The sequence below is a fragment of the Balaenoptera borealis genome (assembly GCF_965194805.1).
Source record: "Balaenoptera borealis genome assembly, chromosome: 17".
In the NCBI taxonomy this organism is placed as follows: domain Eukaryota; kingdom Metazoa; phylum Chordata; class Mammalia; order Artiodactyla; family Balaenopteridae; genus Balaenoptera; species Balaenoptera borealis.
This window is the reverse complement of record NC_138876.1, coordinates 65,845,257-65,872,410: the sequence shown is the minus strand read 5'-3', so window position 1 is coordinate 65,872,410 and position 27,154 is coordinate 65,845,257. Positions and strand designations below refer to the sequence as shown.

Genomic DNA, 27,154 nt, shown 5'->3' with positions numbered 1-27,154 from the left:
GGCTCCGGGGACACTCGGGTGGCGGCGGCGGCTTGGCCATGAGAGCAGCGCGCGCCGCCTAACTCGCGGCTGTCACCGCCGCTGCAGCGGGACCGGCCGGCGGGGCGGGCGCTCCGGGACAGGCGGGCGGCAGCCGGCAGGAGGCGCCGAGCCGGGCGGCTGCCGCGGCGGGCACAGCCCGGGGCCACCGCGCCGAGCCCGGGCGGGAGTGGCCCCGCGCAAGCGGGGAGCGGCGCTGCGCACTCCAGCCCGGCGGGCACCTCGGGGGCGGGCGCGGGGCGCAGCCTTCTGGTCCCAGCAGCTGTGACAAGCGCCCCCGGGCATCTCGGGGGCTGCGGGGCGCGGGGTGGGCGCGGGCGCTGGGCTCGTGCGGGGCCCCGGACGTCGCGATGAACATCGTGGTGGAGTTCTTCGTGGTCACTTTTAAAGTGCTCTGGGCGTTCGTGCTGGCCGCGGCGCGCTGGCTGGTGCGGCCCAAGGAAAAGAGCGTGGCCGGCCAGGTGTGCCTCATTACGGGCGCCGGCAGCGGCCTGGGCCGCCTCTTCGCGCTCGAGTTCGCCCGGCGCCGGGCCCTGCTGGTGCTCTGGGACATCAACACTCAGAGCAACGAGGAGACGGCGGGCATGGTGCGCCACATCTACCGCGACCTGGAGGCGGCGGACGCCGCCGCGCTGCAAGGTAACTGGGACCTGCACCCGAGCATTGTTGGGTCAAGCCTCTTCCCACTCCCGCGCCCTACCCCGGAGGGCCCCGAAACCCCACTGTCACGGTCAACCCTGCTCTCGAGGAAGAGAACCTTCCCCCCCAACCCCAGCCCGGTCCTCTGCGAGTGGAATTTGTCCCCTAATAAAGGAACACGATCACCTCTGTATTAGAAGGGAGAAAGTGCGCCAAAGCCTTGTCTTAACGGAGGTCCTGTCCCTTGGAGCACGACTGTGGGGTTTCCCAAGCCCTCGGAGGCTAAGGAAGGCGAGGGAACTTGTTACCACCGGTTTGAATCCTAAAGAAATGTCTCAGTCTCGTTTGCGAATGGGAAACTAGTGTCTTTGGGAAGTTGTTCGCAGACTCTACTGATGCATGTGTATATGTTACTGCGGTCTGAACCGCTGAGACTAGGGCAGCATTGATGATTTCACTATAACTTTAGCCACGGGAAAATAATTAACATTGTTTCACCAGAGATAAGTCAGTACTTTAGTTACATACTCAGCCTGATTGAAAGGTAACCCCCTCTCTTAAGGGAAAACACTTGAAGGATTCAAGCCCTATTGTAAAATTCATTCCATGTTTTTGATAACCTTAGGAAATCTGCATTTCTGGATATTTATTAACTAACCTGAATCTGAGTTTTGTTTTTTTTTTTTTTAAAGCCAAAGCGGAGACCGTAACTGACCATAAGTTTGGGTCTGGGAGATTTGGTAATGGCTCTTGCTTTTTGACAATTTTTTCGTTTCCAGGGAAAACATTGAACTATATCGGGAAGATTAACTTGGGCACCACCCCTCCCCCATATTGATCATTTGTCACCAAAATTATTGGCACTTGCCTTTTAGGTCAGAAAATCAAAGATCAAAACTAGTACGTTTTCACCATTGGTAAGAGGGTAGCAAATACAGATTTTTGTGCTCCCTGCCCAAACCTAAAAGAGAGCAGTCGTTGTTTTCCAGGGAGGGTTTTTTTTGGTTTTTAAATTGAGTTCTTATATGGTAAAATTGCATATTTACCTGTAAACTTGGTTTCTGTAAGGGTGCTTCTTTGGGGAGTTTAGCTACTCCAGTTAGACCAAACCAGTGTGAGTCCCACTCTTTTATGAGAAACTTGGTTGATTTCTTGGCTTTGGATGAATTCAGATCATTAATTACAATTTTGATTTGTGAACCTTGAGGTGAGTTCCCGTTTTGAGGGTGCACATACTAAAGAGTAAGAGCCGTTTCTGGCCACTGTTCCCCCCACAAGAGGAGTGTGCAGTGCCTGTGTTTGGGGGGAGGGGGTGTTACTCTCTGCGCTGAGATCAGTTCGTTCCAGGTGTCTTTAGCTCCGGGAAGCCCATCCCATGAGGTCTGACTTGTATTGGGCTTGTCACAATTACATGATTTTCCCCTAAGCAGAGTTATCCAGTAAATTGCTGTAATTCCCAAAGACTTTTGGGGGAGGAAGGCAGCTGTAAGTTCAGTCATTGGCAAGGCTTACGGTGTTAGAAATTTGAAGCTCACTGTAGTGATTTTTGTTTTGTGTGATCTTTGTCCTACTGATGGCCACGTGACTCATGTTTTGCACCACCCCCACCCCCGTCCCTTCTCTGTTCCATTTTTTTTTTCTTCATCTGGACTTCTGAGGACAGCTGGGAATGGTGAGGAAGAAATTCTGCCCCACTGTAACCTGCAGGTTTTTACCTACACCTGTGATGTGGGAAAGAGGGAGAATGTCTACCTGACAGCGGAGAGGGTCCGCAAGGAGGTTGGCGAGGTCTCAGTCCTGGTCAATAATGCTGGCGTGGTCTCTGGGCATCACCTTCTGGAATGTCCTGATGAGCTCATTGAGAGAACCATGATGGTCAATTGCCACGCACACTTCTGGGTAAATATAAACATCCTTGTTTTTATTACTGGGCCCTACTCAGCAAGAAGGTTGGGAAGGAGCGAGACTTCAGGACCAGCCTGAAAGCCACCTGCACTCTTTCACCACAAAGCTTACTTCCAATTCACTCTTCCCCCCGGGTGAATTACAACATATGCCGGTTACTATTAAATCGTTGTTTTCTTTTTTTTTCCCCTCCAATTCAGTATTTCTGGAGAGAGTAGAGGACTGAACATTTTGAACTAGTTTGGAAGATTGCCATAAAAATAACAAGAGGGAGCATAAAACCCTGGGTTTGTTTATTTTACTTTCTGTTGAGTTTGTAAAACTTCGGTTGTTCTTATGAATTCCTAAAGTCAGAGTTTAGGCTTCCAAATTACTGCTCAGCCACATTTTAGAAAGTGCCAGAGATTCTGAGATCAGCATTTGTGGTCCCGTGGGAGTGGTCAGGCCACCCTGGCAGTTGCTTACCATCCATTGACTGTCCCCAGGGTCTGTGACATTGTCCTGTTGGGGTATATCTCAGAACTTTCTCAGCTTAGAGGATGTGTCTCTTCGGAGAACAGAAGTCACCCTCATAGGACCACAGAGTCCCTATGTAGAGGGCAGGGGTGTTGTGAGACCTGGCAAACCAGGGACTTGCACCGTATCCGCTTCTAATCATCAGGGCTATTACATCATCTAAATAGATGAGAGGGGAGGATCTTCTGCTCTGGGGGCAAAACTAACCCCAGTTTTGCAACTGAATTTATCTTCAGTAATGGTAGGTGTGAAGTTCTCCCCTATAACTGTACACTCTTGACCCACTTTTTGCTTTTCTTCCCCCATTGTATTTCCCCTTTTCTTTTGTAAGCAGGTAGGATCCAATAAAGAAAGGGTGAGGAAATAGGTTTGTTGTTTTTCTTTTTTTTTTCTCTCCCATAGGCGGCTTAGCCTTCTAACAGAACACAACAAAGAACTGTTTCTCCTAAATAGGTCACATTAAACCTCATTAATTTTTTAGCAATTGTTTTAAAAACTTAATCTAGCTATAGAAGTACTTATTCAAATGTTGCTCCTTGAACATTAAACCATTTCTCTGCCCCTGGAAGAAGCTTATTTTAATGTTGTATTTTTAAACGTGAGCTTTATTTAATTCATTTCCAAAGCTCTAGAAATGAACATTTAAATGACATGAGCTAACTCATATCTGTGTTTTAAACGCATAAGGAGATTACCAAATACAGTTTGGAGGGCTTTGAGTGTGCTTGTGTGTGTGTGCACCGGGGGTGGGGAACTGAATTTAAGTCCTTGCTGCCATGGGGTCCACAGCAACAGGCAGCAAGTGACAAAGGGGTGGATCAGGTGAGTAAAAGCCAGCACAACAGAATAAACTTGGCAATACAGTGTATCAAGAATCTTGTGTGTTTATAATTCTGAGTAAAACAAACAGCCACCACTTGAAATAAAAGATACACATAAATTGCAAGAAGACTGTAGTTTTCATATTTAAAGCCTGGTAAGGATGAGGCTGCCAGAGAAACTGCAGCTGATTTCAGTCAGGTTGTCATCCTTAAACAGACATCCAGCCATCAGCTAGTTATGAACCACAGACACCAGTTGTTTTTTTCCAATAACCTTTGACTGAGATGATGTATGGTTTCCAAAATATGAACTTTTACCTACACAAAATACTCTGAAGTTTAACCATCTTGCCTACCTTCTCTGCATGAACATTTTGCTGAATTGTACAATTTCAAGCATAACAAGATTTTTTTTTTTTAATTTATTTTTGGCTGTGTTAGGTCTTCGTTGCTGCGAGTGGGCTTTCTCTATTTGCGGCGAGCGGGGGGGCTACTCTCTTTGTTGCAGTGCGTGGGCTGGTTGCTTCTCGTTGCGGAGCGCGGGCTCTAGGTGTGTGGGCTTCAGTAGTTGTGGCATGTGGGCTCAGTAGTTGTGGCTCGCGGGCTCTAGAGCGCAGGCTCAGTAGTTGTGGCGCATGGGCTTAGTTGCTCCTCGGCATGTGGGATCTTCCCGGAGCAGGGCTCGAACTCGTGTCCCCTGCATTGGCAGGTGGATTCTTAACCACTGTGCCACCAGGGAAGTCCCAAACATAACGAAATTTTTAAAGAAACTCCATACAATCTGCAATTAGGTACTTGTAAGAGAAAAGAAGCTTCTTTTTGCTAGACATCCTATAAAAAGAGAGCTAATTAGAGTGTATTAAGCATAGAAAATCCATTGCTTTAGCTTTGAAAATGCACATCAGTTGATATATTTCTAAGTAGAAAATTAAATCAAATTTCCAACGAAAAAAATTACTGTGGAACTGAATCTCTATACCAAGGAGGAACATACCACCTTCTCAGAGTCCTTACTTTGCTTAGAGATGTTGCTTAACGTCTCTTAACATCAATTTGGGGAGTTCTTGGAAGCTTTGACAGTAATGACGTCACTTCATATTAAAATATGGGAGGCTCCTGAATTCTCCAGCTGTTTTTCCCCTAAGCATCTAAACTTAAGAATTTATTTTCTAAATTGAGTCAAAAAATTCATTTTAGAGTTGGAATTTCTGGCTTCTTGCCAAGACTTACAGACCTTTTAAGAAGAGCTCTAGCAACCAAAATTTAAAAGAAGACTTACTATAATTTTATAGTGATTTATTTTGTGTGTTTTGAGGGGCGAGGTTTAAGTGGTACAAGTTACCACCTGAATTCAACTTCCCTTCCAGTAGTCCGCTTAGGTGAAAATGTTCATGGTAACTGTTCCAAGATGTATTGGCATGTGCTCTTTTCCTTCCAGAAAAAATAACCAGCACGTCTTTTTACTGCATCTGGGTAGGGAAAAGAAGTTGCCCCATACATTTTAAAGAGTGGATCAGCTGAGCAAAGACTTGTTCATCATTTGAACAGATCATCTTTAACCAGCCTTTTAAGTAGCAGTTGGTGTCTGTTTTCATAACAGAATAAACAGCGTGTTGATCCTGACCCAGAGTTAAAGTCATAGGCAGTGAACTAGAAACCATGCGGACATTCACTGAAGAGCTATGCGGGCTCCTACTTCGAACCAACCCTCGTACCACTCCCCCGGCCTGGAGGGCCCTCTTCTCCGCTCCACATATCTTTTGAGGCCTGGCTCAAGTTCTTCATATAACCACCATCCCCACTCCAGCCCTTTTCTGGCATTTTTGCGTATCAGAGCCGCAGGGATCCTTAGAGACCGTCTCGTGCAGCCCCTTGTTTTCTGACGAAGCTGCAGTTAAATGACTTGCCTCTTCTTTCCCTTGATCTCTCGCAGTGTTTGTTGTCACCCCCATCCTTTGTGCATAGTATGTGCTCTTTGGTGTAACTTTTGATTCGTTGTGCCCTGAGATCCCCAAGTAGATGGCAAGCTGTCTGTAGGCAGTTTGTTATGGACGTCTGTTTGTTTTCCCCTGCCAGGAACAGAACTCTTACTCCTAGTCGCTCAGTAAATGTTTGATAGTATAGGCTAAGCTTCTGTTTATATATTTAGAAGATAACCTATTCAGAGAATGCTTACATGGGTCTGGCTTCTGAACTTTCAAAAGGTAAGCCGTATGTTGGACTAATTCAAGCTGCGTAAGATTGACGGGATCTCAAAGTGAGACTGTCTCACGTTCGTTATTGTGTCTGTCTCCTTTTGTTTTCCTCCACAACTTTTCCATTCTCCCTGCCCTACCTGTAAGCTTGTTTTTTACTATAGTATATTGACTCTGCTCATTGGTGCGAGGCTAGCGACTTTGAGAAGGCTGGTGTTGATAGACCAATTTGAATCAGCTCCATTTGAATATATGGCAGTCATTCATGTTTGCCAGTGGCCGAGCCTCAAGGAGAGGATTCCTGCTGCAGTTCCTTCCTTGCTTCTTAACCTCGAACCTATTTGCATACACATTAGAAGCTTTTGCAGTACTTGGCGTTTTTCTGCACGGCCCCCCAGTCTGCTGTGATACTTTATCATCCAGTGTTCTATCACCAGCAGCTCTCCTAGGAACCTCCTCTTGGTCACCAGTCAAGAAGTGATAGATTTGAGGTAGGTTCTAATCAGCATAATCTGTTGTGCAACATTCACAGTTAGGACAGGAACGTGAGAATGTGTACAATACAGTGCACTTGAATTTTGGCATACATCAGAGAAACAATCCACTCAGGTTCTCTCTGTATCTGGGTGAGATGCAGAAGCTTGAAAATACCTCTCTAGTATCCTTTGAAATATGGAGAGTTGGCCTCCGTATAGGAACTGCAAACCCATGTTTCCCCCAAAACATTAAATATTATTGCTTCATTTGTTATTTTTTAAGAGGAATCTTAAAAAAGAAAAGAAAAGAAAAGAAATCTTTGCTTGCCGTTTCTAAAAGACAAAGTTTATCTGTAGATCCTTTTTGACCAAAGAGCTGCATTTGGCATTTATACGTGAGCAGCAAATTGATCCCCGATTAACCAAAAGGGGGAAGCAAAAGCATTTAACTCCAGGCCTTTTATGTTCTGAAGAAGTTTTGCATGGTAAAGGACTAAATCTGTCAAATCGCTAGTCGGTAATTTACTTCTATTGATATGATAGTCAGACAAGATAATTGGTAGTTAATTAATAGACCACTTAACTTAAAAGGTTTCACAGTTTTAAAATACTAATTACTGAATTAGGCATTTATCTATATCCAAGTGTCTAAAGTCTATTTAGTTAAAATCCATCCAGGGAAAGTAAAAGCCCACCAGCTAGATCTGAGTAATGTAGCACTTAAAGACATTAGTGCTATGGTTGTACCTAATATCTCATGAATGGTCCCTAATCATTAATGTTTAAGTTCTTATGTGATTTACTGGTTTTTAATCTCAAATACTATATTCCTCTGTTCTCTGGTTAGAGAAATCTAGTTGTGGTCAAGGTTTCTTAGATTTAGAATTAAAAAAAAAAATTCTATCCTTATAAAATTATTTGGCTGATACTTCCTCCTCCAAAGCATAATATTAAGAATTCTATAGAGGATTGTTTTCCCTACAAAAAACTTGAAATTCGTGGTATATTTTCAAGTCTGTACTAGAGCTGGCTTTTGTTATTAAATGAATTCGCATGCATAAAAATCAAATGTTTGAGCTTCAGAAATAAACTTTTTGTGTCTTGAACCAAACTGTAAATTGACATAGGGTCGGCATACTTTATCTTATTAATTCTCATGGTCACAGTTAAAAACCGAGTAAAACATCTCTTTAGATAGCAACTGCTTGGATACTTGGAACTCTATACCTGTCAGGGTCATTTCACAGCCTTCTTTCCTAACGTAAAATAAGATCACATGCTCACTGAGCTTTAAGTTTCTATATTTGATATATTACATACTGGACCCAAATCTAGTGCTACTAGAAATAAACATCTATGACATGATAAACCGTCACTTTACATAACTGGTGTGAGCAGGGAACCATCCTATAAAAATCTTCCCAACACCTTTGATATATGTTGTAATCTGTGTCTGGTTATCTGAGTTGTTTAGAAAATATTGCTAAGTAACCAATGTCATATGAAAAAATAGCAGGGGCTTGCTTAATGGCCAAATCCAATGTGTGACGTGACCTTTCTACAGAACGTGAGCCTGTTGACCATCTCTTGGAAACGCTGGTGCTCTAGCTTCCATGATAAGCCCCCTTTCTCCTGCTTCTCTTCCTGTCTTCCCAATCCTCTGAGACTCCCTACCTCCGAGATACGATGGCTGTTTAGTATGGCATGCGCAGACCTCTTCTCATTGCGCACCTCTAGTTCAGTAATCTGTTGACTTCGGTGGCTTCAGCTGTGATTTCTAAGAGTTCCCAAGTTCATACAACTGTCTCGGCTCTTCCACGCATTCCCTGAAACCAGCAAACCTCAAAACTGAACGAATTCCTCTTCGCCCCTTCTTGAACTCCCTGTTGTGGCCAGTACCAGGCTTGGAAACATCAGCAGTGTCTTTAATTCTCCATCCCGCACGCATTCATGGGTCACCAAATCCTGACTGATCTGTTGCTATCATGTACTTTGATCCCTTCCTTTCCATTCCCGCATCCTCCTTCGTGCTTCTTTCGCCCCTTGCCTGGTCTCTACAGAGAATCTCTGAACTTCTCTCCCGTTTCCAGCCTTTGCTGTCCAACCCAGGGTTATCTAAGCAGACTTGAGTTTGTTATATGCCTGCTCTAAGATCATGCTGACCAGAACCTACCCCAAGCCCTGTGTGACCGCATTGTTCACAGCGTGAAGTCCAGGCTTGTGCGCATGGCAGCTTAGGCCTTCCAGCACTGCTTTCCACCTGCCTTCCAAGCTCATCACCTATTACACCCCCTGGTAGACTGTAAACACCAGACGGGCTGGACACCACGCTGGGCCTGAAGGGGCCCGGCACACTCAGCTCTTCTGCCATTTGGGTCCTGTCTTACTGGGAGACAAAAGTTGAATAGTTCAGACAAAATGTATCACTACTCCTGAGAAAGAAAAACGAATACATTCAAAATCTCTTCATGTTGACTTCATAGTGTCTTTATATATTAAGGGGGCGGTCCTTGTAGAATAGTGTCAAGTTCCTGGTTCAGGGAATGGCCCTCTCTTGTTTGATTATGTGCTGTTTATCTTGATTCCTGGAAGCAAACTTGGTATTTGTTCTTTTCTCCCTCATTATTTCTACATCCAGGGCTTTATCCAGTATCTGCCCAGGTAGAAATTAATCTATACGGCATGTCAAAGTGGAAGCATCCGTTAACCTGCGCTAAGGCTAACACTGCTGGAACAGCTTTTTCAGAAAGACTGAGTGGAAAATGCCTGGCAGAGCCCTCAGCCCCTGGATCCGATGCGTGATCGGGTCACTGCGGCCCAGAGGAGGGCTACAGACCCTATGGTTAAATGCTTAACTGCTCACATTCTCAACTTACTCTCTTTCTTTACGTTTGTTTTTACCCTAACCATTTTTCAGATTTTTCAAGATCTATGGCAAATTCTAGTGAATTGACTTGAGTAACTTGAACACACCTGAGATGTGACAATCAGAAAACACTTTCCAAGCAGTTTAATAACCTCACTGGGGAGGTGGAATAATTTTTTTAAAGTAGGAAACCCCTTTTTATTTAAGTTTTTTTCTTGAGTTGAGGAATATTAATAGCAGATTCATCTAAAATTTCTGTTCTAGTTCTTTCAGAAACTAAAATTAAAGCCTATTTCAATTAAGATAAGTAGGCAACTTGCCTCCGTCTAACCCCGCTGTCTGCCTGCGTGGCTGGATGCGGAGAGCACGTGAGCGGTTTGCTAGCTTGGGTTGGAGCGCTCGGGGAAGGAGGCTCCTGACCGTGGCGCAGCTACAGACACTGCACTTGGAAAAGTGCACTCGAGCCTGTGTTAAGTCCTAAATCCCCGGGATGGTTTTGGACCCCCAAGTTGTACTACGCTGAAATTCCACTAGGGGGTGTGCTGGCAGGGTGGATTTGTATCTTATTTCCTTCCGCACACAGCCAGTAATTGTCCCAAGATAAAGGGCCTTTTGCCGTTAATCTTTGGAGTATGACAAACTGATAGTCCTTAAGAAATAGGGACCTATTCCCTGCCTCAACTGTGAATGGGTTAAATCCAGTGTTTTGAGCCTGTAACTCTAGGAATCAGATTAAAACGTGTGAATCTCTCTTGGTTTAATTAGTTGATTTCTTATCTCAGAAGTTACTATCATAGTTAGCTATTCAAAGAACTAACCCCTTCTTATAGTTCTATTAACTGAGCTAAAAACTCCTTTTAGGCGGAGACCCCTTTGTAAGCATAACCAGAAAATAACTTGGAGGATGGAGCCTTTTAATTCATTCTTTGAAAATATATGGTAGGCAGGTAAAGCATACAGCTGGGCCCTGTAATAGGGCCACCTTAGAGAACCTCCCTGTATTGTGACCTAACCCTGTTCAGACACCATTGTTTAGAGTAAAGGTTGTCAGAGCACGGCCTTAGGACCTAATCTCGTTTACCCTGACACACTTGGCCAGGCGCTTCCCATCACCTGGACCTCTGGGTTTACGCAGGCTTATACCATCACAGTAGGGGCAGGCATGCCTTCCAACAGAAGGATGCCAACATCTCTTACTTGCTCTTACCCAGCATGGCCCGTTCTTGAGTTTCTTTTTCTTTTTTACTTTATTTGTCAATTCCCTCAAAACTCAAGTTCACACCTGTCAGGGACCATTTTCCTAAATGCTCTGAAGCTAAAATTAAGTGAACCACAGGGAAAAAAAAAAGAATATCCTCTCATAATGATGATAAAACTTTCAACACCGCAGCAAGTGCTGCTAGAATATTTAACAAGGAAGGGCAATTACTGCTGCAACCTTGAGTGCTGTCAAATGAGCCCAACTGACAAGCCACTTACAGTGAATTCACATTCGGAAACACAACGTGACTTGGTCTGTGAAACTTTCAAAGATCGCGCAAAGATGTGTGAAAGGTGACAACGGTGTTAACATCGTGAACATTGGCGTTTTGGGGGTTTGGGGAAACCACAGTGTTTCTCATTTGCTGCTTGCATAAAAATGTGAATTTCTTGCCTTTCCTTCAAATGGCTTAGTACTGGAATTTCTGAGTATTAACACGGCTCAGCTTCTTAGTGTTATTCTAAACAATGGGGCTCAAAATAACACTTCCAAATCAGTGTAACTGGGAAAATATTTGTGGTGTAACTTATGTAAGCACATGGGTATTTTGAGGACAAGTGCAACTTAAAATTCAAAGCCTGAATTTTTTTCCCACCTGCAAATTGTAATTAACATACTGCCCCCTACTGATTTCTCAAGGATTTTTTTAAATGGGGATAGTTCTACAGTCTCTTGGGAAAGAGAAACATCAGGTGTAATAAATTATTTTTAAATAGTTCTGTACTAACTTTTAGTATTTTTGCATTTGCTGGACTCTTCTCCGTCAGGCAGTGTAATTTGTATTTTTAAGCGTTGATTTTCTGACCCCAGTAGAACAGAACCAAAGAAAAGGATTCGAGAAGTGGTGTTACTGGAAAGTGTCGGTTGTTTCCCAGCATCTCCCAGGATTCCGGAGGAAGGGGGCAGGCAGCTCTTAGCCCTGTGTTTGTGAGGCTGCTTCTAGTGGTCAGGTCCTGGGTTTTTGCCGGAAGGGTGGTCTGATACTACGTGGAGGGCAGGGAGGCTTGCGAGCCCCACATAGTAAGAACCAGGAATTGCAGGAACTTGAAGAAACGACATAACCAAAAATAGATAGCACTTCTAACCCAAATAGCCTATAAATATATGCTTAATTAGCCTTGGGTACATTTACTCTACTTTTACATAGCACTTAAATTTTACAAAGCCCTTTCATAAACACTCTTCTCTCATTTGCTCCTCATAGCAACTCTGGATTAAGTAGAGCCATATCCCCATTTTTATGGATGAGGAAACAAACCGAGAGAGGTTATGGGCCTTGCCTAAGGTCACCACTGGGGAAGGAAGAAGCTAGGACCCAGACCCTCAGCCTAGGGCTTAGTTTAGAAGCTCTACATATACTTATCTGGGCTACATGTTCAAAGCTCCTGGTAGATTCTCCTAGGAGTCACTTATGCTTGTGCCCTGTGGTATAATGTAAGAATCCACCTTCAACTGTTGATTTTTTTTTTTTTTTTATTAGCACGGTTAGTTTAGCAATGACTAATTAACCCTAGCTTAATATCCCCAGAAAGTTTGCTCCATAAATTAGACAAACATGTAAAATTCTAAAGACCCAATACCACACGAGAATTTTATTACCAAAGCCCAATTCATGTGTTTTTCTGTCCCTTTATTGTAATTTTCCATGGTCTGTGTCTGAGGTGGTTACTTCATTGACAAGAGTGTGGTGTATCCTTGGTCACTCAGCTTCCTTCTCTTCCTAGTTTGCATGTCAGCATTGACAGGACAGACATAAAAAGTAATGAATAAAAAGGGCTCTTCTACAAAGACTGGCTGAACTAAGTTCTATAAATACTTGGAACTGAAATGGCAATAACAGTGTGGTTTTAGTTTAGGCTTTTGTTTGTTTTAAGCTTATCTCCTGGAAAATATACAACCTTTATTCTGTTACATAATATTCTTCTGAGAGCAGAATTCCAGGTAACTCCACAAGCTTTGCTTTGGAAATGCTAATCATGGATTCTCAAAATTGTGCAGTTTTGGCCAGCTGATGGTGTCCAAACTTGTGGCCCAAGTATCTGACTTTTAAAGGAGTAACTTTTTCCTAGGTAAGGTTTTCTCACAGGCTTACCAAAGCATGAAAACTTCAGAAAGGTAAATGTGGAAAATTAAAAAGGTAAATGCTGAGACTAAAAGGGTATAAATTCCGTGTCTTGAAAGCTAAGCCCTCAAAGCCTCTGTGGGTAAGGGGGAAGGATTTTGAAATCTTCTAGGTCTCTTTTTGAGAGCTTGTTCTAATGGGGTCAGGGGTGTCTTAGTCCATTTGGGCAGCTCTAGCAGAATACCATGGACCGAGTGGCTTATAAACTACAGGCATTTATTGCTCACAATTCTGGAGGCTGAAAGTCGAAGGTCAAGGCTCCGGGAGATGTGGTGTCTGGTGAGGACCCACTCCCTGGTTCGTAGACAGCCGTCTTTGCTGTAACCTCACACGGTGGAAGGGGGTGAGGGATCTCTCTTGGCTCTCTTTTATAAGGGCACTTATCCCATTCATGAGGGCTCCACCCTCCTGACCTAACAGCATCACATTGGGCATTAGGTTTCAACATGAATTTTGGAGGGACACAAACATTCAAACCACAGCAGAGGGGCTTGCTAGTGCTAAAAATGGATCCAAGGCAAATATACATACAGTCAGTCTGTAAACTCCCATAGTTGTCCATACAAAGCTCCCAGGGATCTTGACATCAATTTGAACTGGCATTTGTCTGATCAACATTACTGGGGAAAGGATGTGGGGAATGGAGAATGGGGCCTCTCAACCCCTAATAAATACTCTGGTTCAGAGAACACAGGTAGGATAGAGGGCAGAGAAATTAGTCTGCCTTTATTTGCTGAATTTCTAGGAGAAATTGATCTGAAGCCACTTGAGGTTTAGAGTAGATGTTACCTGGCTCAGGCTACAACCTTATGCTCAGCCTGTGGCCCAGAACGGCAGCAATAGCATCACCCCATCAGGCTGCATGTTAGAAAAGCAAACTCTCAGGCCCTCTGCTCTCCCAGACCTACTGGATCAGAGTCTGCATTTGATTCAGATCCCAGGTAATTCTTGTGCACATCAAAGTTTGAGGAGGAATGGCTCTTGAGCACATATTTCCCTTCCCACTTTCTCAATATTCTCTGCTTTTTTTTTTTTTTTTTTTTTTTTTTTAAATTCACTGAGCTAATTAGCCCTTTAAGAATTTTGTAGACTAGGAAAATACTAGACCGTGCACTCTAGGGTCCGCCTTGTCTAGGTGTTGTTTTTGTTTTTTTATTTGGGCTCCAGGCCTTTGTTAAAGGAGGAGCCCAGGTGCTCTCTTGCTCACTATTCCCCTTGGTTGCTGTGCCCAGGATGGGGTTTCCAAAGCCATAAACATCATGGTACAGAGTCAAGGCTGTGCATTGAAGAGATATGTTCTTCCTGCCCAGGACCAAACAGCTGTCTGGAAATAAGTTGCAGGAGGGCAGAGACCTTGCCTCTTGTGCACCCTGCTTCTCTGCTCCTAGCCCCTGCAGATTGTCAGCATTATCTCCCTTCAGTGGTATTTCTGAATTGAGTGGTAGAGTGGTGCTTTGAAGGTATTGGCATGTAAACTACAGTGGGCTTTTGAGCCCATATTTAAGTTGTGAAATTTTTTTAAGCCTAGAATGTCTTGCAAAGCTAGAAAATGTCATTACAATATGAGACTCAGAGCTTAGAAAAAATCATCACGGGACTATATGGAACTTGATTTGCTAATGTTCACGTTCCTTCTAAAGAGTGGTTCTCATGGGGCTCTTTTCCCCTCAGGGGCATCTGGCCACATCTGAAGACATTTCCCCTTGTCAGAACCGGTGGGGTTGCTACTGGCATCTAGTGGGTAGAGACCGGGGACGCTGCTAAACACCGTACAACGCACAGGACAGTCCCCACGATGTGAAATTACCCAGCACAAAATGTCCATGGGGCTGAGGCTGAGATGCTGTCTTCTAGAACACTGGCTCTCAAACGTGGCTGCATAGCCGAGTCACCTGGGGAGTGTTGCCTTCCGGGGCCAGATTCCCTCCCGGGTGTAACTGGGCCTCAGAGGGGGGGGCGCCTGGGCCTCAGAAGGAACACCTCCCCCGGATAATTCCAACGTGTAGCACAGTTTGAGAACTGGTTTCTAGAAAAGGTGGCTTTTTACAATCCTTAAGTGTCTTTAAGAGGTTTGCGAAGTTTTTGTTTGTTTGTTTTGTTTTTTTAACAGTGCCTAGCACAATAGAGGTACCTCATAGACCCCCTTACACAGTGAGTAAGTTCTAAGTTGGTATAGTGCATGCCTAAGAATGAAGTGAGTTTTCGGGAGTAACCTCTTGATTTTATGTATCTGGAGTTTAGGTAAAGATTTAATTTTCTATAAAGCCTCCACAGTAAGCACACTGGAAAGCAGAGAAGAATTTGAACTCTTTGCACATATGAAATACGAAGGGTGGCGGAAAGGGATCACGGGGGCCTTGCTGGGCTGTGGCATTTGGGTTGGGGCGGGCTGGGTCCTGCCACTTCAGATGGCCTAAGCAGTGGCTGAGCTCACATGCACGTGGTTATGCCTCATGGAAGTAGTCGCCAGGCACCAGAGCAGAACCGAAGCCTCTGCCCTGTGGAAGGTCTGTTTTTATTACAGTTTCGGCGATGCGATTTGAGTTTGGGGCAAAGCAGAGGGATTAATGACAACCTGTTGTTTAGCAGACTATTTGGCTGCAATTTTGTGGGCTATTTTCACTATTCTGTAAAGAGTTACTAAATCGGGTCAGGGGCTTGGGGAACACTCCTTTGATCATCTAGGACTCAGCCAGGGGGAGGGTCAGGGAAAGCAGCCTTTCAGAACCAGTGTGCAGCATTCATCGTTCCTTTTAAAACATTGAGCTTCCATGGACTCAAGTAAAAGACAGAAAAACGATGATTGTAGTTTTTTTTAATATGTAAGAGGCATGGATTCGCATTACATTATTTTAAAAGGTACAGCCATGACGACATATAAATGTTTAATGAATAGATATTTTTACTGCTCACCAGATGCTGGCAACTGCACTAATGGAGTTGATACCTTATTGAGTCATTTACGAAAGTCTTAGGCAACTAATACCTCTGTGTTACGACTTGTGTATTGAACGTGTGGTGAGAATCAAAGAACGAATTATTGGATATAAGCCGTCGTAACATTTTTGAGCTAAGAAACCTTGGAGATCTCCTTTTTGTCTCACAAATGAGTTAAGCCAAGAGAGATCAAGTAACAAGGAAGGTTAAGTGATTGACAGTCAGGACCATGTGGTTTCTGGACTCTAAAGGCCAGTGTACTTTCCAGACAGATTGAGTTTTAAGTCCCCTCCTTTCTGGTATTTCTGCACAGGGAACTCCGAAGTGTCAGGGAACGTTGATATCTGAGTTGCTGCCTTGGGGTAGATTCATCCCATGTTTTAACAGTGAGAAGGCAAGTTAATGAAGCATTTATTTTTGCTAAATAACGAATGGTGTCATCACCTAGGTGTTCATTTGAAAAGCCTCGCTCTTTTATTAGCTTCTTGGTTGCAAGGCAACTGTATACTCGTGCATGTGTGTTAAGTATTAACTGCTGATGCCTCTAAATGTTAAACCAATCCCTGTGGCCTCAAAATAATAACAAAAAGGACAGTAGATGTAACATTGATATGAATTTGATGTTTATGACGTATTCTTCTCTGTAGCTAAAGAGAGAACATTTTGTGTCAAGCAGGTAGAGATTTTGATGAACATTTTGTTAAGTCTGAGAGTCGTTCCAGGTTTCAGTATCTTGGGGCTCTATTGCACAATTTGTCTGGAGACCTTTCTTGTCTCTACAAACACACCCAATTAGGAAACAAACAAACAAAAAAAAGCCATCATCGAATTACATAAATTTCAGAGTTTGTGCTGTCAACTGCAACTAAAGTATTTAAAGTCAGTATATTGCTAGCAAATACAGATTTGGGTTTTACTTCCTAGTTGAAGACAGTTTTGTAATGAAAAATTTCAAGTTACACTTTCTGTGGTCAAAGTGAAGTTTCTAGAGTTTGGTGCTCAGTACGTTGATTAAGCAGATACCTGTAAATCTACTGGATTAAGAATACTTAGCCATGGGTTCCTTTCCCAGAGTAGCTTGGGAGTATGTCACCCTTTTTTTAATCTTTGAGCACACTAATGATTTACCCTATTAAATAGCCTTTTAAACCCAGTTCCCTGTATTTTCAGCACCTTCAATAGTTTGTACTCTTGAATCATCGTTTTCCAGCAGAAGTGACTGAATTTTCATAGAAGAGTGCCACCAGATGTCATTTTAGCCTTGTAAATAAGCAGTATGTTCCTCTGTGATTCCGATAAAGATAAGTTACTCTCACAGCGGCAGGCGGAAACAGCAAAACACCAAGGAGAGTCGCTGAACCATTTGGAGGGGTACCATAGGAATGTCCAGTTAAACGTTCTTTGTTCAATGGAGTCTTGATTGTATTTTTTCCAGATCATATATATTGCTGCTATTTGGAGATTCTGAAAATCCTTAAATACATCAGAAAACTGTACTGTATATGTGCTCATGGTGTTAAGCCTTTTCCCATTGTAATATGATTTTTGGTCCCCTTTAGAAATGAAAGTTTTCTGTTTCTTGGACATTCAAATGAGAGAAACACTTCAAAATGATTCTTTTAAAAAGATGCCTTTTCTTGAACTGACCACAGGACAGTCATGCAAATGCACAAAAATAGAGTTTGAGGCCTTTCCCTAACGGTGAGAAATTAGCTTTGCTTTTCCCTTAGTATCCATTAACCTTGAATAGCTTGCAAATATGGAAAACATTCTGAGTGTTTTACCTATACCTTTAAAATGTCATCAATCTTGAAATTTCAAAAGTCGGCCTTTGCCGGATACCACATTTCTTCACGTTCTCTTTTGTTTAACTTCAGGTTAATTTGTCCTGACGGTGCAGCTGCAGGCTCTGCGTTGCCGTCTGTCATTAAGAGCACCAGGAATGATCTGGAGGGTTGGAACCGTTGGGAGTTAATTTGGCGTAAACCTAACATGCAAAGATTCCTCAAGATACGGCATGTCATGTCTGTGTCCAGTCACACTTCTGTTTAAGAAGTTCTTGTTTATATTATAAATATGACCTTTACAGTTATCTTTCAAAGTGCCCAGTGCTTTGAAGAGGGACCCCGAGGAGCTATGGAGATATTAAACTTGTGAAGCATGTTTCATAGGAATGTCAGTGTCTGTTTGAATATCCTCTTCCTTCCTCCCTTCCTTCCTTCCTTTTTCTTAATTTTTAGTCACTTAGCAACTGTGTCAGCTTGGCAGCTTATGGTATTGGAGTCTTGTGATAAAATTAATCACAGGTAATCAAAGGTCTATCATCACACTTTTTAGCCAGGATCCATTACTGAAAGAGTTTTCTCTTTTGCAGATAAAATAATCCCTGGGTCCCCTCCAGTTCTAAATTGTCTCACTGGACATACAAATCGGTTGCTGACTCTGAGACCGCCCCCTCCCCCAACCCCAGGTCAGGAGTCAACCACATTTTCCTGATGACGATCTAGATGTCCTCCCCTGTGTCTCAGACATTTGAATAAGAGGACAGCTCAGAGTGCGGTTCTCTTGACTTAGACTAAACATCTAGCTAACCTTGCCACCCACTGTTGGGGCCAGCTAACTCTGGTGACTGAGCAAATGTACTTCCTTTAGCGACCCCTTTACTAGCTGGTAACTCCCGATCTGGATAATTCGTCCTTAACAGTAAGAGAACACAGTGGTCCCGGTGTTCGGTGGAGTTGCCCCTCTCAGATTCACTGCCGACAGCACGTGCATTAATTTACACTCAAGCCGTTTGGGCGTGTGCCGCAGATTTGCTCGTTATGTTCTTCTAACGAGTCTGAGACAAAGATCACGAACCTGAGCTTGAACTGACTGGTGTCATGGCAACTAGCACTTCACCTCTTGCTGGTCCCCATTTCATACGTGCTACAATATTTGTGCACATTAATAATTCATCACAAAGTGCCAGATTTCTTTGTGCTGTCAAACTGCGTCAAGGACAGATTGTGCTGTGCTATCTCAGATGTCACCCACCAGACTGTTGAGGGCAAGAGTAATTAGAAAAGAAAACTCGTCGGGTTACTCGGGAAAGTTCCCGAGAGCGTGATGCTTTCTCACCACCCATTTACAGCACTTTTTCTCACAACGTAAGGACTAGACTTCGTGTTGATCAAAGTTTATTTGGTAATGTGCCCCAGACACAAGGCAGGGGTTTGGTTGTGGAAAGAAGGCCCGGGCGGTAATTGCTCGCCTCCATTCAGGCAGCAAAGGAAATGATTAACAGCCTCAGTGCTCAGTCACGTGGATCAGCCTCCAGCCTGAGCCCTGCAAACTCGGGTTTAAAAGGAAACCTGAGCGTCCCTGGTATGAACGCTCTTCCCCCAGGCTTGCCTTCGCCCGGCATCCAGTAGGAGCTGAGCGGTGCCCACCAGCTTTGGAAGACAACCAGTCTGGGTCCCAAGGCTGCCCGGCCCTTGGAAGGCTTACCTCCCCTCCCAGTTTCCTCAGCACCTTGTTTGGTGTTTCCGACATTGCTAGTAGTTGTAATAACTGTAGTATTAGACGTGTTAAGTGGTGAGCCTTTCTAAATAAAGAGCATAGACCTTTGTCTTGGAATGTAGAAAGCACAGTGGCACACTGGATTTTGTTTCTACAGTAGCCAAATTTGTCCCGGATGAGGCAGGGGAGGCACAGATTTTATAAAAAAGGTTGACCTGCCACAGCCCTTTTTTAAAAAAATCAACCCCTCCCTCTTAAAAGAGAGCTTCATACTAAAAGAGACAAACCTGTGCCACACTTTACTAGCAGCTTAAAGTGAAGCCTATTTCCCTAAAAAATATGTTTACAACCCACAGTTGGAAAAGACTTTAGCCACATAGCTATATTTGGATTCTTTTGTTTCTCTCTTTCTTTTTTCTTATTTCCTTTAAGTGCAAAACCAGTAGCTTAAATGTCCCTCCGAACTACTTTGCCTGGGGGGGTGAGGGGAAGGAAGCGGGCCCAAATCACAGTTTTTAGAATATGTAGCTATAGTACCCTGATTTTGTAAAGGATAAACTAAAACTGTTGTGTATTTCATGTACTGATGTAACACAGTTAGATGCTGGTGAGCATAACTTCTGCTTAGAGACAGGAATGAGACCTGCTCCCATGTTACCTGTCATCGCTTGGCCAGATCATAATACAAGACCTGCATGTAGTAGGTGTTCAGGAAATACTTGTTGAATGAATAAGCTAATTCTGCCAGGTCAGGAGGGGACATGAATCCGTTTCAGAACTTTGCAAGAAATTAAACTTAAAAACAGTGAGGAGGGACTTCCCTGGCGGTCCTGTGGTTGAGACTTTGCCTTCCAATGCAGGGGGTGCGGGTTTGATCCCTGGTCCGGGAGCTAAGATCCCACGTGCCTTGCAGCCAAAAGACCAAAACATAAAACAGAAGCACTATTGTAACAAATTCAATAAACGCTTAAAAAAATAAAATCAAAACAGGAATTTGGTAATCTCCTATCACCTACCTTCATGTGTGCTGGGGATCTGGATTAGTCATTTAACACCTGCAGGCACCAACATGGAACACGAACATGGAGAAGTCATTAGAGCCAGCCCACTGGGTGTCTGGGTTTCTAGTCAGGGCTGGCCACCGGGTAGAGTTAGTGTGGAAACAGGCTGGGAACGAGCACGGCCAGCGATTCGGATTTGTCAGGTAACCAAGTAGAAAATTCCTACTGGTATTCTGTACTGTGTGTAATTTCTTAGGATGTACTCTTGAGTCCTTCTACTTACTTAACTTAAAAATAAGACCTTCATACTAAATCTATCCCTCTCTTTCAAGACTAGGCAAACTTTTAAAACTTAGAAGTGGTCTCGATAATGTCAAGACTAAATTTTATACTTTTTAGCTAATTGAGGAGCAATTAATTATAATCAGATATGTAAAAGAAGACTTACAGGCATGATTACTTAAGGATGTGTTTTGTAGTTTAGATTGGAATAGATAAGCTTCCTTGTGATGTTACTTTATTGTAATTCTGTCCCTATATATAAGCTATAAAGCCTGAAGTTTCCAGGTGCTGTAGACTGAAAGGACAAAACAAAACAAAGCACCACAGAACATAATTATATGTTACAGTGAATGATACTGATTATATGTCTTAAAGAAATATGGACAAAGTCAAGGTGAATAGAATAATATTAGATAAAGGCTTAATACGGTAACTACCTGTGATAGAGAATTATTGAGAGACTTTGGTGCCATAATTAACTTAAAGCACTTTGAAAAGCATGAGAGGCTATGTAAATATGTGATGAATATTACACTTTGAATTATATAGGAGGGCATCGGGGTAGATTGTCAGAGAAGAGTTGAGTTCATGGGTAAAACCTTACAGGTGAGAATAAGCGTGACACAGGTAACAGCAGTGAGGAGGCCCAGACACATGGATGTAAGTGGGGACCAGGGGGTTATGTGATGATCAGGAATCAGACTGGGGAAGACCTTGGGGTATTTCACAAAGATTCATCTGGCAACTGAATGCATCATGGATTGGGAGATGGAAAAATTTCAAAATTAATGGAATGACTGTTTGATCTTGAATGTGCAGAAGCTATCAAAACAAGTAAGATCTGTATGCAAAAATTCAGTGATCTCTTAGCTGGGAAATACTCTTGAGAAGGGAATGCAACTTTCCTTTAAGTCCACTGGTTAGTGTTTGGGTTTCTTTAACTTCATAAATCACGGGAAGCTGTGTTGGCAGTGGGATATAACTCAGCAGTGGACAGATTGCTCTTTGCTGCTTTCTTTTAAGAAGCAGGTTATAAAACTGTTGGGAGCCTGGTGGAGTAGTTAATAGATCATCTTAAGCAATTTGAAGTAATTTAAAAAATAAAAAAAATACAGCCTTGCGTCTGGAAGGCAAGAAAGCTAGAGAGAAAAGAGAAGTTCAGTGAATGAGAAATCGATGCCGCCTTTTGGGTCCACTGCCCTGGAGCTTCTGCCACGTGCTCTGCCCCCTGAGTGGCCAGTCACCTGCCTCCGTGGGGAAGTCACCCCCCCAGTAAACCCCACAGTGGAGTGTGGTCATTCAAATGCTATAAATTGTCACAGCAGAGTTAGTGTTAGGACACATTTTTCATGAAAATGATTTGTACTTTACCCTCCTTTTTTACACCTAAAATACTCTACCTCCTGTGAGCATACTTTGATAATACAGCTTGGATGCTGGAAGATGCTGCTGGAATATCTCTTCATTCATGGGTCTGTTGCTGTGTAGACACAGCCATGAGGTAAACGTTACACGAGGCTTCTATTCCTGGGTAAGCGGGAGGTCCCTCACAGACCATGAGATGTTGCACTGAAGTGTCAGGAGCATGAAGAGATCTCTGACCTGGGAGTAGTTTAGATTAGCAGATAACTAGCACTTGAAAGGTGATAAAGAGCCTTCTCCTAATGGCTTTCTTTTCATCTCTGGACATTGTCCCCGAAAGCTCTTGTGTTACAGTCTTGTTGGTCACGGCTTATAACAGGCCTGCCATGCCAATGATACGGTGCTAAGTGAACCAGACGCCTAAAGGATCTTCTCGTTTTGATAAATGTAAAATATTTTCAAACAGATTGGGGAAGTGTAACATTATGTGGGTAAAACTTTGTTTCGTGATCTTGGGTTTGTGGGGTTTTTGTTTGTTTTTTGTTGTTGTTGTTTTTTAGATGAAACCCATAATGTCAGTTCTAAAGCTTGAATCTTCCTTTTCTTTCAGACCACTAAGGCTTTTCTTCCTACCATGCTGGAGATTAATCATGGTCATATTGTGACAGTTGCAAGTTCCTTGGGATTGTTCAGTACTGCTGGAGTTGAGGTTTGTCATTATAAAGCATTTCCTTCTTTCAGTCGGTTTATCTCGTGAGGAATACACCAAAGTCCTAGGAAGGGTACCTGCTGCCCACATATTCCTGAAAGGCCATGAAAGCACGCTACCTGTGTGCTGCTTGTGGAGTGCTCCGCAGCAACCCACGTGGCTCTACGTCTTCTGCCGTAAAGTCACTTATACTAGTTTGACAAAGCAGCAGCAGCAGCAGCAGCAGAAGTAGGTGGGCCCGTCCTCAGTATGGCCCCATTTTCATGAGCAGTTTTGCTTGACAATAGTGGGAAGGCACAGGGTCAGGATGAAACTGGAGGGCAGTGGCAGTGCCACAGGGAACAGATAAATGAGGCCAAAGGTTGACATTCTGTTTTGGTCAACTTGCCAAAAGCGAGCTATCTTGTGTTAGCTCATCAGATGAGAGGGTTAGGGCTGATGTGAGGTGTCTGCATCGTAAGTCTGTAGAACTGGGCTTAATCAGACCCTGTCCTTCACCAAATTCCAGTTACAAAGCGTGTATATGTATGTTGCTCTGTGCTGTTTGTCCCATGGGTGCCTGTAGCGGAAAATTGAAAACATCATCCCATGCAAATATGCAAAAGGATGCAGAAGAGATGGCTTCTACATTCTACATTTCAACTCCTAATTTTAAAGTTGGGTAATGGAGAAGAACTTTCTTTCTCTACCGTGAGTCCTTAGGTTAAGTTCTAGTTTAACTTTACGAGGCAGAGTTATCATTTCCATTTTCACTTGGCCCTAAAAAGAAAATTGGATCATAACAGCTTATAACCCCAGCTAAACTCGCCTTTGTTCTCCCAGCATTAATTTAAACAAACTGGTTTTTCAGTCTCCTTTACTGAACAAGAGACCATTTGTAAATTTTCCAGACACTTCAAAGTGAGCCTCTTTCCATTTTTAACTCCAGCTTGTTAGCTTTCATAGAGTCCTTTGTGGTAACTTCCCCAAAGTAATCTGATACTTCGTTGATGTGGCAAAAAGTGTTCATCTGTTTCTGCTGTTACTTTGAAAATATTATTTCTGCACCAAACCACATCAGATATCTGTCTTTTAAAATGCTCTCCTTTTCTTTGCTTAGTCACCTGTAACCTTTTATATCAAACATGTAACCGGAGTAACGGGACCAGGGCAGCTTGGGATTGGTCAGGGATGTGAACATGTACTGAGTATTTCTCCTCTTTTCCCTCTGCCTCAGGATTACTGCGCCAGTAAATTTGGAGTCGTGGGTTTTCATGAATCCCTGAGCCATGAGTTAAAGGCTGCGGAGAAGGATGGAATTAAAACCACGCTGGTTTGCCCTTACCTTGTAGACACTGGCATGTTCAGGGGCTGCCGAATCAGGTCAGTAAGGACCCACCTTCATACCGACAAGAAGCAGTTCTAACAAATCGTCTTTCCATCTTGGGAGAATATGTGGAATCAATCAGATCTCCAGCCATAATCCACCTTGCACTTCACTATCTGTCATTTGGCAGTTCACTTGTAGCTTTCGTTGGTCAAGGTTTTTAACGTTGAGGCGTGTACGATTGGCGAGCAAGGACCGGTGTTAGCTCGCGGAAAGTGGCCTGTGCGCATCAGTAGGAAACGGCTTCTCTGCGCCTTCAAGGAGCAAATACTCAGGATTTTCCTTAGAAGCTACTTCTTTAGGAGTGATTTCCTTTCTTTAATATTAATGTTAGTACACAAATGCGACTTTGGTTTGGATGCGAAACAATGTCACTGCCATAGAAGAGGGTGGTCTTTCTTCCAAAAAGACCCTTGAATGAGACACCCCAGGTTTGGGAACTTCCTTTTCGCAGAGAGTGTATGTAGCTAGATTCACTCTGACAGAATGAGAAGAAACGTTGAGATTTTCTAAAAATGAAATGAAATACCACCACACTTTGGAAGGAGGAGGCACGTGGGAATAGCCATGTCAAGTCACATCTGACTTGAGCTAAGCGGGGTAAACAAAGCCGTGACTCATCAAGAGGACCCTTGTTAAGACATGCTGACTGTGAGATCTTTGCCTGGACGAATTTGACAGGCAAAGCAAGAGAACCAAACGAGTTCCCCATGGGTCAGGGCTGATCTTGACACATCCTGAACCTGGCCACGATGTGAATAGGTGGAGGTGACTTGAGTCATTTCCATCTCAGGCTGACCCCAAGTCTGGACCAGGAGCGGACTCAGCCCTGCCTCCTTTCCCGTGTGTGGGCGGGGGGTGTGTTGGTTTGCTTTTTGCCTCTTACGAACTTAGGAACCGGTTGCTGCCGGTCTGAGGAGCGCTGTTTCCTGTTTAGCATCACAGCAGGTGTCCAGAGCTGTGGGGGGAACGATGAGAAGTAAAAAGAATAAATTATATTAAGTTATTTCAGTGGGTGCCTGGATGAATTCAGCTGAAGGTAGGATGTCTCTGTGCACTTCATTTCAGAGACCCCCGGAGAAAATGCCACGGCTTTCCCTCTCCAGGCACCCGGGAAAGCACACAGCTGACTTACATTTCACTCAGAAAGGTTATGTTGGTGTTTACACACCATCATTTGAACTACACTTAATACTTAAAAGTTTGGCATCTTGTTTGGGTTTAGTGTCTGTTATGCCAGACACCCTCTCCTTTTTCAATTGAAAGAAAAAAAAAAAAAAAGTAATTTGAAATACATTTCAAGGCATTTTGAAAACACGACTTTCTCACTTTACAGAAAAGCAGACCAATTCTGCTTTTTTTTTTAACTTGTTTTCCAGACTGTGCAAATAAAATGTGTTCATAGCAGGAAAATTTAGAAAATACAGAAAAAGCGCAACGAAGTAAACAAAACGAATTCCAAATCCCGTTGCTCAGATAACGTCATCCTTCATGTTTTGATGTGTATTTCCAGTCTTCCCTATTTTGTGTTAATTCTTCATTTCGTCTTTTGAATGTGTAACTCTCAGGAAAGAAATTGAGCCTTTCCTGCCCCCTCTGAAGCCCGATTACTGCGTGAAGCAGGCTATGAAGGCCATCCTCACCGACCAGCCCATGATCTGCACCCCCCGCCTCATGTACATCGTGACTTTCATGAAGAGGTAAGTGTGAGGGGGCTCCCTCCTCGGCAGGTCTTCCCCTGTCCGCCCCGTAACGTAAGGAACACGCCACGCCTCACGGTGGCTAACTGTGACGTTTCCTTTTCAGCATCCTCCCTTTCGAAGCAGTTGTGTGTATGTATCGGTTCCTAGGAGCGGACAAGTGTATGTACCCCTTTATCGCTCAGAGAAAACAAGCCACAAACAATAACGAAGCAAAAAACGGAATCTAAGGATCTTTTTTGTATGGAATATCATTTCTACCAGAAGACGATCAAGATATCTCACTCCGACCCACATCAGCATGACTGGATTATCTCTGGATTCTAAATCCGCATTGACTTTTTTTTTTTTTCAAATCAACTTTTTAAAAAAATAAAGTGTAAATTAACCGACTAGAGTGCTTGGAAAATGTGATCAGCGTAAGTGAGCTTAAGTTGTTGCCGATGGGGTCCTTTTCAGGCAGAACCCTAAAACCAGTCTTATCTTTTAGACAAGCGCTGTGTGATGTCTCCAGGCTACCATTATTTTTTCTGAATGAGCAGGAAGTCTCGAGATGATAGCGACAGTGTGTTTCATGTGTGTGGTTTTTCTTAATTCCCATAGAGTTTATTAATTCTTGTAATTAATCTCTAGCCAATTGACACCCTTGCAACTTCAAGGACTGATAGTGCTATATTTTCTCATGTTTTCGAAGTTTCAGTTTTGCAAAGCCTGTGTGGCTCTTTCATTGTGTTTGTATGTACAGCTCTTTTAAAATGGCATTTTGAAATCTCTATCAATTGGAAGTAGATGATGATGTCTGATTGTTACAGTGAAGGTGATCAGGTCTCTTTGTTAAAGTCATAACGACTACAGTGTTGGTCGAATTTTAAAATGAGCCTCTGAGATCTTTCCTTGAGTATCTCTTCCCCTGGAGACCTATTTATCCAGAAAAAGATCATACATTTTCTACCTATGAATTTTGCTGCATACAGAAAGTGCCCTTTCCTCAGGAAGTTGCTGTGTTTCATTTCTTTGGATGGACTTTGATCTAGAATACATAGCAGCTCTGCAAAGAAACAGTTTCTAAAAAATGGGAACTTCTGCATTTAAAAATGTCCCCATTTTTGTGCCAACTATGATTAGCAAGGGGGAGAAAATCTTATACTATGGAGTACATATGGAAGGGTGTAAAGATTCTTTTGAAAGTTTTATTCACATTGTAGAACAGCAAATGACATTTTTACAGTATTTTTTTGTAAAGCAAACTATTTTGTGCCTTGAATTTGGTAAATGTGTATTAGTGAAACGTTGTAAAAGTGAACTTCTACCTCTGTATCTAAATGTATACCATCCACTTGTAAATTACTATAAACTATTATGTGATTGCTTTTTTTTTTTTAGAACGTCCTGTTTAAATAGTGACCAATGTTTTAGGCTATTAAAATAAGCCATCTTTTACTAATTAATTGGGAAA

The 27,154-nt window shown here is 43.1% G+C and overlaps 1 protein-coding gene across 1 annotated transcript; it reads left to right on the top strand.

Moving 5' to 3' along the window:
• Positions 1-389: 389 nt before the first annotated feature.
• On the top strand, positions 390-27,154 carry RDH10 (retinol dehydrogenase 10; the record flags this gene model as incomplete). The annotated part of the gene is made up of 6 exons (XM_082363587.1): positions 390-678; positions 2,342-2,577; positions 22,534-22,632; positions 23,849-23,994; positions 25,567-25,698; positions 25,805-27,154. 6 exons carry the CDS (start codon positions 390-392, stop codon positions 25,926-25,928), a joined length of 1,026 nt encoding a protein of 341 aa, XP_082219713.1. The 3' UTR covers positions 25,929-27,154.